At 47.4% G+C, this 15,084-nt stretch overlaps 1 protein-coding gene across 2 annotated transcripts in view; it reads left to right on the forward strand.

Moving 5' to 3' along the window:
• Positions 1–15,084, forward strand: part of cacna2d2a (calcium channel, voltage-dependent, alpha 2/delta subunit 2a) — a 159,970-nt gene that overhangs the window by 2,869 nt on the left and 142,017 nt on the right. For both annotated transcript variants that reach the window (XM_076037164.1, XM_076037165.1), the window contains exon 2: positions 1,794–1,875. In XM_076037164.1, the coding sequence (XP_075893279.1) occupies positions 1,794–1,875 (82 nt within the window). The remainder of the gene's footprint in view (positions 1–1,793; positions 1,876–15,084) is intronic.

Genomic DNA, 15,084 nt, shown 5'->3' on the forward strand with positions numbered 1-15,084 from the left:
CAGACTTAAACAGAGTCTCACTAACTGTCAAAAAAATCCAATCAGAAAGCTTGAATGAGCTTATAATCTGTTTGCTTTTGAAGGCCATCAAAATGATAACTGCACTTTTTGTCAAAGAGACAATTTTCTTGTCTATTGATTACCCTTGAAAAGGGATGCAAACAACAACAACAACATTAGGCCAGCAGTTATTTTCCTTTCAGGGACGACGGCTTTCAGAGGCTGTATCACAAATGTATGAGGTACGATCGTGTGTTTGGCACGAAAGGAAAATATGAAATAAAACTGAACTGAATACGCAAGAGAACAGGCCGCTGGAAATCAGACCAAGTTCGAATCTTCCGTCCCCGTGTCTGCTCTGAATTTCAAAACGGCCGCATCTCCTGGAAAATGCTCTTCCGCGGGATTAAATGTTGCATGATTTCAATTCATTCCCCTGCCATGACGCTCGACATCTTCCCGGGGCCGCACGTACGACGCAGCGCCGTGCGGCTGCGCGTCGGAGGGAGCCGCGCGCATTTCCCGTCCGTGCGTGTCTGCGTAGGATGCCGACTAATGAAGTTGCGTAAGAAGTCTGCCTGGCTCGGGGCGGAGGTATTGTCCCTCACTGTTAGTATCACTGCGTCCCGCTCGCCTCGGCTCCCACTGTAAGCTTGTTTTCATTTCACATCGAGGTGACCTTTTCATAGCCAGCCGCCTCTCCCTAGTGGTCCTGCTCGGCACGGCCCTGCCTGTCGCAGGCCCACCCTTCATCTCGTCCCTGCGAACGCCTGATCCAGCTCCAGCTCCAGCTCCGGCTCGGCTCCAGCTCCAGCTCCAGTTCCGGCTCCAGCTCCAGCTCCAGCCCCTGCGATCGCCGGCGAGCGCTGCGGCCGCCCGGGACATTAGCACAATTTTAATAAATCTGTCTCCCCCTCTTGTCTTCTGAGCCAATCTGACATTTAAAGATGACATTTGCTTCCCTCATCGTGTTAAAAGACAAACGAGCCAATGTTGTGCTGCGCTCTTGATGCTGGTGATTAGCTATCTGCCAGATAGAAAAAAGGTTGCCGCCGAGAGAGTGGCGGGGTTTCGAAGCTCGCAGTATAATTGTGGAAAGTATTTAAAAAAAAAAAAAAATCCTAATCAAGTCTGCGGATTCCTGTCCGCGGCTTGTGTACACAATTTTATACAGGAGGGCCGGGGCTGGGCTCCCCGCCGCCTCGAATCTATCCGGCGAAAAATCTCGATCCATTAAGTCATTTGTTGCATGCCGGGATGTATGTGGAGCTCCGAGTTTCCGAGCCGTTTGATCTCTTAATTCCACACTTGGCTCGCGTCTAGCAGGAGATCAGCTTCCTGCTTAGGGTGCATTCCTGTCAGACCTGAGTAGTCGAGCCGCAGATCCTGGACCAGACAAGGCGGGTAAGGGGGGTGGTGGTGGTGGTGGTGGTGGTGGTGGGGGGGGTGTATATGCAAGATATGGTGGTGGGGGGTGGGTGGGGAGCGCTGCTGATGACTAATCCCGGCATTAGTGGAGAGGAGGGCAGGGATGCTGGCAGATAGTGGTCCCGATATAGAGTGAGCCAGTCTGACAGCGGGCAGAGAGAGAAAGACAAACACAAGGCAGACTCTCTCTCTCTCTCTCTCTCTCTCTCTCTCTCTCTCTCCGGAGGAAGCAGTGAACCCGCGATGACACGTTCAGACGATAATGTCGAGCTATGTCCATTAAACACGCCTAATTCTTTGCTGCTTGTCCCCCCCCACCTTCTCTTCCTCCCCCCCTCTGCCCCCCCTTCATCGCCTCCCTTCAGAATGATTCACTGGGCCGGCCGCATCGAGAAGGAGCTGGAAAAGGTTCTGCAGCACGTCACCGGCACTCAGCAGATGAGATCGGTAAGTTGACGTCACATGGACACGTGACGCGCCTCATTTCCCTGCATTATTAATGGCGGGGGTGGTGGTGGGGGGGTAGATGGTGCCGAGACGAGGCCGAGCGCCGCTCAGGCCGATCGCCGAGGTGCCTGCGCTTGTTAGGAGTGGCTGTGTGTCTAGGTCATTTGAATGTTGTTGTTTTCACTCCTCCTTCTGAGGAAACGTCGAGAAGTGAAGAAACATCTGGACTGTTGGGGAATAAATGCATTGAAATCCATTGAAATACACAAAGAAATATGCTAAGACATGAAGAGAATGACTTGTTTTCTAGCTTAAAAGCTTTCTGGGGATTCGTCTCATGCATCCACCTTGTTTTAAAGAGAAAAAAAAAAAAAGATGCTGTGACACAAACTAAGTCCTTTACAAAGGACGCTTGTTCATGTAAAGATGTAGCCAATCATGACTCTCCGTAGTGGAAATCTTTGCTATTGGTCACTTCTACTTCCTGGTTGGAGTTTGGAGTCAAAGCCTCTTGCGTAGAGTTGCCAACTGTTCCTTAAAAGACAGAATTGTTCCGTATTTGACTGGATACGGGACGGGGTTTGTCCCGAACTGCAACTGAGTTGTCTTGAACGTAACTTTATTTTCGATGCAAACTCACGTTAGTTCTCTTGTCTATTGGTAACAAAGCTGTTCAAACTATGTGAACCATATGCTGTTTTGAAACCCTATTTTAAGTTATGATTTCCCACTACTGGCGAGCCACTGACCTATGAAGGTCATGACCCCTTGGCACTGCAGGAGGCCTCCTTTATTGTTCTGAATGAAAGTTGGCGACACTGCTCTGAAAACACTCTGTTTGGGAGGTTGGCAAGAGGGACGATCAACATATTTCCCAGTGCTGCTTCCTGGGGCGCTCGTCGTCGTGCACGTGCGAGGCTGCCGCGTTGCACATGCACGTCGCGTGCAGGAGCAGATGGTTGGGCAGGGTGTGATTGACACCTCGTGGTGGCGTCGGCAGTAGGCTCGCGGGCTCGCGGGCTCGCGGGCTCGCGGGCTCACGGGCCCTTGTAATGCACCCTGAGATAGATGCTTTATTATTGCTGTATGGGTGAGTGTGATTCATCCAGCTGGCATGGCGCCCGTGGCAGCCTTAATGACGGCGGGAACGGCGGCGGGCGCGATGGCTGTCGGTGCGGCGGCGACATAGATGGATGGATGAGGAGAAGGAGGAGGAGGAGGGGGAGGAGGAAAATGAGGAGGAGGAGGAGGAAGAGGCAGCCACTCGGAGGGGATTGTGCCAGTTTAAAGGTCAATGGCCATCAGTGAATATCAGGCGGACACGCGGCCTGCGTGTGGGGGGGTTGAGTTTTCTTTAGTTCTTTTTTTCTTTTTGTCCGAGCGCTCGTCTTGAGCGAACGGAAACGGGGCTTCTTAACTTCTTCTAATCTCCCCCCTCTTTGCAGCGCGTGCGTCAAACAGAGCAGAGCTGGAAGCAAGTCAAACTCTAAAATAGTCTTTCACGTGGTTTCAAGGTGAATGTGACTCGGAAACGTCATTATCTCGCAGACTGTGAAAAGTCTTTAAACTCTTTAAATGAGAGAGCGTCACAAGTGCGGAGCTGATGGATGATTCAAGTGAGACGCTTACGTTTTACTTACTTCACTTTTCTCCAATGTGCAGTTTTTTTTCTTTTTTCCGTTCATTGTTTTTGTCATAAATCTGCCCCCTCTGGAAAATGCTGATAAACTACAAATAATGTATAAATGAGGATTTTTTTTTTTTTGTTAAGTCTTTCAGGACACTCAATTTGGTTCTGGTTCCGTTTGCTCAAGACAAGTGGTTGAAAAAAAAAAAAAAGAAGAAAAGAAAACTCAACCCCTCATATGAGTGGACTTGAAACCACTTTACTGAAACCATGCTTTCTGTAAAAACAGTTTATACGGCAAGAAGTCATATATAAATATATACTTTTACTCAGTCAACAGTACTCTCACTACTCTCACTACTACTGTTACCATGGCTATGCACAACAAAAACTGAGCATCTCAAAGATTTCTCCCTGTAACTAAACCTTGAACATGTTGTCAGACATGTAAGGACCCATTTTGAGAAATATCCATATACAGTGGTGGATTCATTTTATGGACAACCAATGCATTTGTGATACACTGCATTAAGAATCACTCTTAAGTTTCCTAGTGCAATTCATTTTAGTGTAGTCACCACCCTGTACTGGTCTGTCCAGGTCCCACCTGGATGTTACAGCAAGATAATTTCCTTTGACAAACATCCGGGACGACGATATGAGAATTTAGTCAAATAATAGCAAACAGGCAAAAAAAAAATTTGCATTTGCATTTGCATTTGTTTGTGTCAGATGCAGCCGCGCCGTTAGAAACAATCCAAAAAAAAGATTTTCTTGAAATATGGAATGATAATTGTTGGGATTGTTGGGAAATTTGCGTCTTCCCCCTTAATCCCCGTTGCGACCTTCGCTGATTGGCCAAACGTCCCCGTGCACAAGTGCACAAGTGCTCCGAGGGCTGTCATGTACAGCGACCTGCTCTCTGCTCGTTCAACTTTTCTGCGGATTCCAAATAATTTCGTCGCGTCGGCCCCCCCCGCCCCCGTCCCTCTCACATCCAGTGTGGGCTTCCCACTCACACTGTGAGCTCGAGCGCGTGCGTGCGCGAGCGCGCTGGCCTGACCGTGTGCATATGGCGGGCGCGGCGGAACATTTATCACGGCCCCAAACAGGAGTCGTCACAGGGTGTGCTAAATGGCCCAGCATGCCTTGAAAAGCCATTTTCTAAATGGATGCCTCTCTCCGTACGTGCGTCTGATAGAAATCTTCCCAGGGCTATGCCGGCTGGTAACAAGATTGCCTCCCCGCGCGCGCCCACTTTCCCTGCGCGCGCAGTTTATTCTCGCAGAGAAAATAGAAATGTAAAGTGCGTCCAAATTGTTTTTAAGTTTGGCCGTACATGGGGAGAGGCGAGAGAGTGAGCTGAATATAATTTCCTCCCCTCCACGGCTGAAAGTTCCAGACGGGGGGGTCGAAAAAAAAAAAGAAAAAGTTCGCAGGTCAGGAAAGAACGGATTCAAAATGGAACCTGAAGCGGTTTTCCTCGTTGGTGGAGACGCACGTGATCGTTTCGCATCAAATCTTGAGATAAGAGTTGATGCAAATTATTCTCCTCGATTGATGCGCTCGCTTTGTCTGCGTTAAAACAAAACCGCAACGTCCCTCGTCTTTTTGTTAACGCCGGAGCGTGAACAGCGCCGAGGATGATGACGGGTATTTGGCCAGGAAATGTGTGCGTAGTTAAGCTGGAATGTAAATACGGGGACAAGGTTTTTTTTTTTTTTTTTTTTTTCAAAGATTAGCTGTCGTGCAAAGATTTGTTGCGGCGGCTCAATTTCTGTTGTGTTTGCGCTGGAAATTGACAGAGGGCAGTTTTACAACCCGTCAGCGGCCTCCGCGGGTCGTCGGAGAACACAGGTCAGGGTGGGGGGGTAGAGTAAATTCTTGCGTGATGATTGTGACGGCTGTGTTTGGATTTCAGCGTCAGTCTGGCAACAGATGGACAAGGATGAGAGCTAATTTCAGCTGCTGTTTAAAGTCTCCGTCCTCTTCGTTATTCCACTGTAGCTGCTGCTGTGTTTTGTCATGTTTTCATTGGCTTTGACTCCAGCCTGAAATGAGCACGCACATTTCACCAGTGCTGCTACAAGCACTGAATTATTAGCGTACGATCGTTAGCAGACATATACAAAAAACTGTCTATTTGCATTTTAGAGCACTTTGCCTGTTCCTGATCATTAAGTTCAGAACACATTAAAAACAAGCTACATGTCGGAATAGCAGTAGAACTTGAAGCTCAAGAAATGTTGCAGCACTTGATGTTCTTTCGTCGCTGCCCAATGTTTCGGTCCAGTTGCTGCGCAGGAGGCTCAGGCTTCACAGACAGCGGTGCTGTTCAGCAAACGCTGGAACTCCCCTCCATTCATTTTTGTGAGAAGATTCTAATCAGCATGAATAATTCAGTGCAGTACACATGACTGCTGCTGCTGCTGCTGCTGCTGCTGAGGCCCAGGGTTCAGGCCGGGTCTACTGTGCCACTGTGGGGGCCGCCCTCCTCCTCCCGCACCCTCCTTCCACTCTTGCTGCTCTTGATTACTGGGAACCTGAGAGCAGCGCCAGGCCTGATCAGACAGCCCGGGCCTTGAGAGAGAAAAGCACGGAGACGGCCGAAGCGCGTGGGAGTCGTCCCGCGTTCTCCTTTCTTTTTCCCGTTTCGAGCAGAGATTTGCGAAAAGGCCCCGTGTCATTCGCATGTTTAGATCTTTGTTTTGCCGCTTCTCACAGTTATTATCCAAAATAAACAAACAGAAATTTAAAATTCAGCCTCCTCAGAGTCATCACTGTGCCTTTTTCATGTCGAGAAATTCCAACAGTTCAGCACTAGAGACGCTTTGTTGTGTTGGAAAGCTTTGACAGATGAATATTTTCCCCATATTGGACATTTACATTTGAAATAATAACAAAACAGGAGTCTTTCTTTGCCCCGCAGCAGCGCTGACCACATGCTGGCTGCAGGTTTATCTCAGTGCAGCACAGACGTTTTTGCCCTCAGACCTGAGTCTTCCTCGCGTCTGCTGCCGCCGCCGCCGCCGCCTCTGGTTCTATTTGATGTGTGCAGGTGTGTTTTCCTGACCGGAGGGGTGTCGGGGGGAGGGAGGGAGGAGGGAGGGGGAGGGGGAGGGCGTATGCAGGCTGAACACGAATGCGCCTCCAAACTTCCTCCCTCGCCTCCCCACAGAGGAGGAGGTGGCTGGCTGGCTTGGCTGGCTGGCGGGCGGGCGGCAGCGTCCATCCACCACCACCGACATCCACATATCTCTACAAAGTGCACCGCTGGATTTTGCCCACTCGCGCTGACTACAGAGATTCCCAGTAATCTGGGCCAAATGCCACCCGGCGTCAGCCCCCCCCCCCCCCCCCCCCCCGCCCCCCACCCCCGGTCCCCACCGGCCTCCCGCCTGCCTCCTGCCTCGGCTGATGTCAGCTGCAGCCTCCCAGCGTGCGGCTCCATCAGTGGACATCAGCTGATGGTGCTGATGATGATGTGAAAGGCAGATCAGCGCCGCTTTTACAGTTTACGGGAAGGCTGGGAAAGCCCCGCCCTCCCCTTCCCCACTGCTAGCACGGTGGTTTTCATAGAGCGGGGGCGTCAAACTCAAACACACAGTGGGACAAAATTTCAAACTTGGACCAAGTGAAAAAAAATCTTACCACAGATGTAACAGTGACCCTTTAATATGGGCCCAAACAAGCTTTGCTTCAACACTGAATATGGAACAAGTGATGCGTAACACTATACAATAACTAACTTCATATTGCACACATTCAAAATCGTATTTCCAATTTAAAAACCCCAAATAAAATGTAAATAAAAATCGTATGCCTCTATTTGTATTTGCAGCCTTCTGACTTAAACTTCAACAGTAACCTTTTTTCCACTAGCTAACAATACATTTAAAAATCGAATAGCAATAATACACCAATTCACTAGTAATAATATCCCTTTAATGAACGTGCAACCATTCAAGCTAATGCCTTGGAGCAGCTAGAAAGGTGCATAATGAAAACGTTACTTATAGTCTGCCAGAATACCAGCAGAGAGCATTCTGGGATTTGTAGTACTAACGGTAAATGCGCTGTATAATACCAGCGGGCCAGCTTTTTGTAGTCATTTACTATTGCGGGCCAAATTTGGTCCGCGGGCCAGAGTTTGACACCTATGTCATATAGGGAAGGGTGGGGACACCTCCTCCACCTCGTCCTCCACCTCATCTTCCACCACCTCCTGGTCCGGACTCCATACAACAGCTGAGAGAACCATGGCGGGCTTTGTTTCTGCAGCGCAGGTCGTCCACTCGCAGCCTCAGTCTGTTGTGTTGCGTGTTTTTTGTTTTTTTGTTTTTCAAATCCACTCGCATGCTTGACTTAAGTTTCCCCTTAGTCATTGTGCAACATGCATCAGTACACGCCCCTATTGGGGGACCTCATTTAAAATTAACGAGTGAACAAAGGCTATTTATTGCACTGCTGGACATGAATTTATTCCCCCCCCCAAAAAAAAATAATGATCCACCTAGGAGGGAAAACAAAAAAATTGGTTTCAACTTAAAGGATTTTAGGAAGTTGAGCTCTAAAGAAATGTTGTATTTTATACAACTGCTTTCATAGAATGAAAAAAAAAAAAATGCTGATTAAATAACCTGGCATGTCCGATGGAACGCTGACTAAATCTGTCGGAATGCAAAAAAAAAAAAAAAAGAAGCTTGGATAGCAATTTGGAAGAACCTTCTTTCCATGACGTTCAGAATTTGGATTTTTTTTTTTGTGCTTAGCGGCTGAAGCAGGTAGCAGCAGCTCGAGGCTTCCTGTTAGCGTGACGAGCGTCAGAAACTGTTTCTTCCACTGGCCCCCTAAGCACGTCGTGCTGCGCCGCAGTGTTCTACTCCGGCCCGAGCCGCTCAGGACTAAAGTGAAAACGTCTCTCCCACCGAGAAAAGCCTTCAGTGCCGTTCTTTGTTCTGTTAATGTGAAAATCCCACCCAGCTCTGATAAAACTGCTGCTACTGCAGCATCCGCGCTAATCTTTTCGCAGGCTCACAATCGACTCCCAGCATTTCTTTTTCTTCTTCTACTATTTTTTTGGGGGCCTTTGTTTACTGCAGCTTGCAGCTCCCACTTCCTGGTTTGGTCACACCTTAAAGGGAGCTGATAGGCTGCGGGATTCACAAACAGGATCAAAAACTGAAAATACTTCTCTGGCTGAGATTGGCGAGATGGATAAGAGAGATTGCAAGAGACGAAGTCTTGACCGCAGCTGCCGTGCTGCGGCTGTTACTGAGTAAACTTCTAGCGGGTTTTTTGGGAGACGAAGCCGCGGGTGGGCGGAGCAGCAGCGATGGGACACGCCCCCGTATGTCTGGCCGTTCTCAACAGGCTCCACTGTCACAAAATGTACAGAAAGAAGAAGAAGAAGAAGAAAAGGAAGAAGAAGACAAAAACCCAGACAATCTTAATTAGCACCAACCGCCCAGTCATTCAGACTTTAGCTCAACTGACTTCTGCTGTGAGTCATGAAATATTGACGTGCAATTTCCTGTTCAGACATCCGACAAGCAGGGCCGCGCTGTTCTTCTTCTCCTCCCAGAAGAAATCGAGGAGTCCATATGTTCATGACAGCTCACTCTGGCTCTGTCGACAAACTGCTTATTTATGTTTATGTTCTTGACAGTGTTACGAGATTTATTTTCCTTTTTTTTTCTCCCTTGAACTCACCTCAGACACTTCAGCACGCCATTAAGTAGCTGTCGACCTTTGAGCGCTGAAAGGCTCGTAGAGAAGTGAACGCTGAGCAGTGTGAGAGCTACTCAGGGCTGCTCCGTCCAGTCCAAGGCTCTGCTGGGCTGACGGCAGAACCAAAGGCCGCACAAACACTGTGCTTTGTGCGTCTTCATTTTCCTGCCTCGTTCGCTCTCCCTCTCTCTCTGTTGGAAAGGTTACCCGGGTTCTTTAGCTCCCCGGGTTGATAGCCTGGCAGCAGTTGGCCGTGTTTCTGTAAATAATACATATATCTTGCATATATCCGCAGAGTGCAGCCCCGCCTGCATCCCCAGGTTGAATTATTGAAGCTAGCTTTGCAGCTAAAGCCACAGCTCTTCAGCTCTGGAGCTGTTCCCCCTGCCAAGTTTGTTTTAATTGTTGTCTATTCCACAACAACAACACAACTATGGTCAATAATTGACAGTGCAGTCCGGAGTTGCTATACAAGCATCTTCAGCGACAGAATCCTGACTTTTCAGCCATACGCCTAGACTGCAAAAGAGCTGCTAGCATCACAGAAACGCATTTAAATTAGCATTTAGCATTTAAATAAATCCTCCACATTGTCTTCACTTTTAAGTAGTAGTATCTCACCATAGATGTTTTTGATATTGATTTGAAGTGAATGGTAATATCACCTCTCATACAGTGTGTGTGTGTGTGTGTGTGTGTGTGTGTGTGTGTGTGTGTGTGTGTGTGTGTGTTGAAAACACATTGTTCTAAGTTTGGCATTTTTTAGCTGCCCAACTTAACATGGAGCCAGTTGCCAGCCGAGCGCAATCAATAATGCACGCGTCAGGCTCTGTGACACCACCTACATGCTGCTTGTGCCGGTTCATAATGTCTTTTTGAGAGACCCTTTGAGGAATTTCACTGTGCACGTGTGCTCGTTGACTCCAGCGAGGCACCACAACGATGGGGCCTCGAAATGCTCACGCGCAGGAAGGACAAGAACCCCTTTCAGCGTCTGCAACTTTTCCTAAAAGGAGTCGGCGGGGGCGTTTGGCTCCTCCCACCGTGCGCCTGCGCTGCGTTGGGTGGACTTGGAGCTAATTGTCGCGCCGTGAATGCAGGGCTAACAAAAAAAAAAAGTGGATGCGTTTCGAGCTAACGGTGCCTTTTTTTGTGGAGGAAGCGAGGCCTTGCTCTCGCTTAAAGGAAGACAATATAGCATTATGTGTCAAAATAGGATTAGAGGTCTGCAAAAGCCCCAGCCGCCTGTCAGAGGAAGATGCTTCATTTTGCCTACGCTGCAAATCTTTTCTTGGTGCCTCTGTTGAGCTGCATTGATATTTGCTGTGTGTTTGAGTGTGTGTACACACACATATATACAGTATATATATATATATAAAATATACTGTATATATATATATATATATATATATATATATACTGTATATATATACTATCACATATACACATATATATGTGTGTATGTGTATATATATGTATATATGTATATATATATATATATATGTATATATATATGTATATATATATATATATATATATATATATATATAAAAGAATATGTATATATGTATGTATATCTATATCTATCTTTCTATCTATCTATATACATATATACGTACATATATATATGTATATATGTATGGAGAGAGAGCTAGATAGATAGATAGATAGATAGATAGATAGATAGATAGATAGATAGAGATAAATGTTTAAAACACATTTTCTATAAATTTAGACGTATCTCATCTGTCTGATGCTACCACGAGGGCACCACCTATCTTTGGTCCTGTCAGCGTGAGCACAGAAGAGTAAACAGAGCACTGTTCCAGCAGTGGGCAGCCGCTGAAACACAGAAAGGAACGATGCCCTAGAAAATTGCAGGTGTGAAGTGCTTCGCCGCGTGTGTGCGTGTGAAGTGGTGAGCGTGACGTTTATTCTCCACTGTGAGCAAAATGGGTTTCATTTTTATTTTATATATATATATATATATATATATATATATATATATATATATATTTTTTTTTTTTGTTAAATGGCTGTTTGTGTGTTCGTTCGGCGAGGGAGGCCGAGTGCGTGCAAAGTCTCCGACCGCTTTTTGTCCTCTACTTCTCCCCCACCTCCTCCACCTGTGCCAGTCTGGGATTGATTGGTCACACTTCTGAATAACTCTAATTGGCTTGCCTCTGCAGTGGGTGGTTCTCAAACGGCGAACCACTGTGGAAGTCCGCGAAGAGCGCTTCCTTTTTTCTTTTCTTTTCTTTTTTCATCATGTGGGCAGCGAGGGCTCTCTATTGCCTTCTGAAAGAAGTCTTCCAAAGTGCAACCTACATTTAAAAAACAAAAAACAAAAAACAAAGCAAAAAAGAATATATGTTATTGTGCAGTGCAGATCAAATTCTTCTGTTAAAACTGGGAAAGAAGCTCTCAACTCCTTCCACAATCCATCCACCCCCCTTTTTTTTTTTTGGCTTCCAACAGCATTCGCTCTCATCTCTGCCTCTGGCCCTCTTCCCAGGGCACTGCTGTTTGATGGGATTTGTGCTCATCCACTACACAATGTCTGCGTTACTCATGCACTCAGGCATGTGGATGCATACTCACATATATTGGAGAACACATTAAGGTCATCCATGCAGTTCTCCAAGCCTGCCGAGGAGAAATCACTTGAAGTGACCGTTTACTCTCGAGAGCGAGAACTGTGGCAAAAATGTCGCCGATGAATTCTGAACCGGATTTTTTTTGGTACTTGCAAGGTCTGTGAATTGTTTTTGATGCCAGTATAGCATAAAAGTGTGGCCAAACTTTCCTTTTAAAACACAAATGTAATGTTACTTTGAGATTCCATTTTTCAAGTGGTTCTGCATTCCAAAATGAGTTATTTAACAAAATGTGTACCTCTGGAACTCTTGGTTTAGCTTCCTGCTAAATGTGAAGCTCCATGTGTTTGGAAGGGGATGAAACACGCTGTGTGCTGCTGTGAGGCATTCCCAGAAGAACAAACTGGGCCGGGGTTCCTGTCACCATCCCGACAGAGGTGTCTGTGGCCAAACACACACGCTTCCTTGAAAGTTGAGTGAAAAAAAATTGGCAAACTACAAACTTTTGGGGAATTCAATGACAGACATTTCTCTCTGCTTTAAAGAACTGGTCTCATAAATAACGTGGGACTTTTTGATAAGCCGTCAAAAGTGCTTAATGAGTAGACTGCAGTATCTCTCCTCCAGGCTTTGAATAGCTTCTTTTCCAAACATTTAACAGCATTAATCCTTCAATTATTTGCATTTTTTTAATTTTTTTAAATAAAACATGCTACTGTGCATATGTATCAAACGGCCTCCATGCCACAAGTCTCCATGTTACAGATGAAACTGCTCTTGATCTTTGGTCCTCATGGGTTTTATATAAACACTAATGTTGGACTACTTGTTGTATTTATGGCCATAAAGACTCCCACACATTCCGAGCCCGGCCACCTACACAAGCAGTCGCGCGGATTCCGCTGCCTCGCAGTTAATGCCCGAGAAGAAGCGAGCACCATTACCTGCACCTCTATCTGTGCGTGTGCTATTTCACCGTAAAACTGGAGAGATAATGAAGCGTGGTTCCACTCCAGCAGCCGGCGTTGCAGGCGGGAACCGTTCATCACTCATTTATGGACTGAACCCGCTTTAGCGCTTTGTGCTATTCTACTAATAGCGTCTCTGTCTAAAGCGTCTGGAAAATTTGCCACCACAAAAGCAAAATCAATGATTGATGCTTACATAAGCTGGGAGTTAATATTTTTGGAAACAGTGGTTGGCTCTGTGTAATTGGCCCGTCTTCTAACAGCATGTCCAGTAAACACAACTCCGGGGGTGTTGTTTATTTATAAATCTGCCTCTCGCACTCTCGACTTCTCGCGACTGTTTTCTGTCTGCACTTTACGTGCGAGGCGCTTCCAATTAGCTGCGCCGTCGCCGCGTGGCCGATCCGCTTGAACCGAGCGCATTTGTTCCTTGTAGTCGAGGAACACATGAGTGATTGCGTAATGCTTGACGCTTTGTCGAGAGCAAAAATCAATAGCGCACTCGCATCATAGGCGGCGGCGGGGAGCGGGGAGAGGGTCACATTTAAGAAGTTAGATTTCTTTCCCAATCAGTATGACTGTATAGCAGCAGCAGCAGCAGCAGTAGCAGCAGTGTGTATTTTTTTTTTTTTTTTTTTTTTTTAACATTGGTGGCTACCGTGCGCCAGCCAGCCAGCCAGCCAGCCAGCCAGCCAGCCAGTCTGTTGCTTACAGGCAGCTTAGCTCCCATTGTGGCGTGGATGTGGATGGCATGGGAGCGAATGTTTGGGGGTAAATCCACAAGAGCACCGAGGATTTAAGACTCGCTCACACTGTAAAGTTGAGCTCTCATTTGGCGCTTTGGCCCGCCGCTGCACTGTGCGGCATCCAGCGGAGTAACAAGTTACATGTAACAGAGTTACGTAATTTAATAGTAGTTTTAGTCTGTTACGTTACTGGATTAAATTTGTAGGTAAATTACAGTTACTTGTGGAATTATTCATGACTGCAATTTTAACTACATTTGAGCAGTTTTTAGGTTTTTCAGGCTTTTTGTTTTAATCATTTTTTTGTGGTTTCCCTCCGACAGACAGACAGACAAGTTTCTGGTGCTGATCTCTGTTTTGACCACTGATGAAAGCTGAACTGTTGTGAATATTCCTTCAAAAGTTATTCAATTCAAAAGCTATTTGAAATGGTTACACCACAATGACTTTTTTAATTGGGTAACTTGTATTTGTAACCAGTTACACTTGCAAAGTGACCTTCCCAACACTGTGCAGCATCGTCATCGTGCAGGCAATTTCCCGTGGTTCCGACTCCTCTCTGTCTTCACGGACGCTCCCTCAAGTGTTTTCCTCCTCCCTTCTGATCAGCGCCAGTGTTCGCGCAGGCAGGCAGGCAGGCAGGCAGGCAGGCATGCAGGCAGGCAGGCAGGCCCCCCCGTGGATGAAGGGCGAACTCTGGACCACCAGCTCATTTCACACGCAGGCAGACATCAAAGGGGGCTGGAATTAACCCTGCGTGTCGGGGCCGCTCGGCGCCCGCACCCGCAATTTCACATCTCCGGCCGCTCCAGCGGCGCCAAACTTACACGGCTCCCATTCGTATTGAAATGAACAGATGGAGTTGTGCGACGCGCCGCCGAGCGCCGGGGAGGAGATAAAACTTCAAAAGAGCGGGCGACGAGGAAGACGGGGATCTCTCTTCAGGTGGTTTCGCCCGGCTGCTAGCCGCCGGTGCGGCGAGAAGTGCACGTGTGTTTATTAAAAGCAGGTCACTTGTGTTGCCGTCTCGCGGCCTCTCGCATAAGCCGCCCGCCTTTCTCCTTGATTGGACGCCGCCGCGAGTCGCCTGCTCGCTCTCACGCACGCACGCTCGCACCCATCGAAGCAAAATGCGATGAGATTTTTTTCTCCTTCTCTCTCTCTTGCAACTTCCGTCCCCTGATTTATTTTTATTTTGGGTTGGGGGGGGTGGGGGGGGGGGGGGGGGGGTCGAGATTGTTTTGACTCCTTCCGTCTTTACTCGCCATTTCACATTTTCACCCTCATCGCGGCAACTAATTTAATTTCATATTGTATTTATTGATCGTGGCCAACCTTCAATTTCCTGCAGGCGTGATTGCGTCGCGCATCCAAACCTGTAATGTAGATGAACGGGCGAAGACGGCGGCGGAGGAGGAGAGAGAGGGGGCGAGCGCGATGGTGATGATGATGATGATCATCATCATCATCATCATTTCTGCAGGTGATTGTGATTGCGATGAGTTGTACGCTGATTAGAGCGGCGCCCGGAGATGGCTGGG

Source organism: Nelusetta ayraudi, unplaced genomic scaffold (genome assembly GCF_046127955.1).
Source record: "Nelusetta ayraudi isolate G7.1 ecotype Tasmania unplaced genomic scaffold, CSIRO-AGI_Nayr_v1 ptg000050l, whole genome shotgun sequence".
NCBI lineage: Eukaryota > Metazoa > Chordata > Actinopteri > Tetraodontiformes > Monacanthidae > Nelusetta > Nelusetta ayraudi.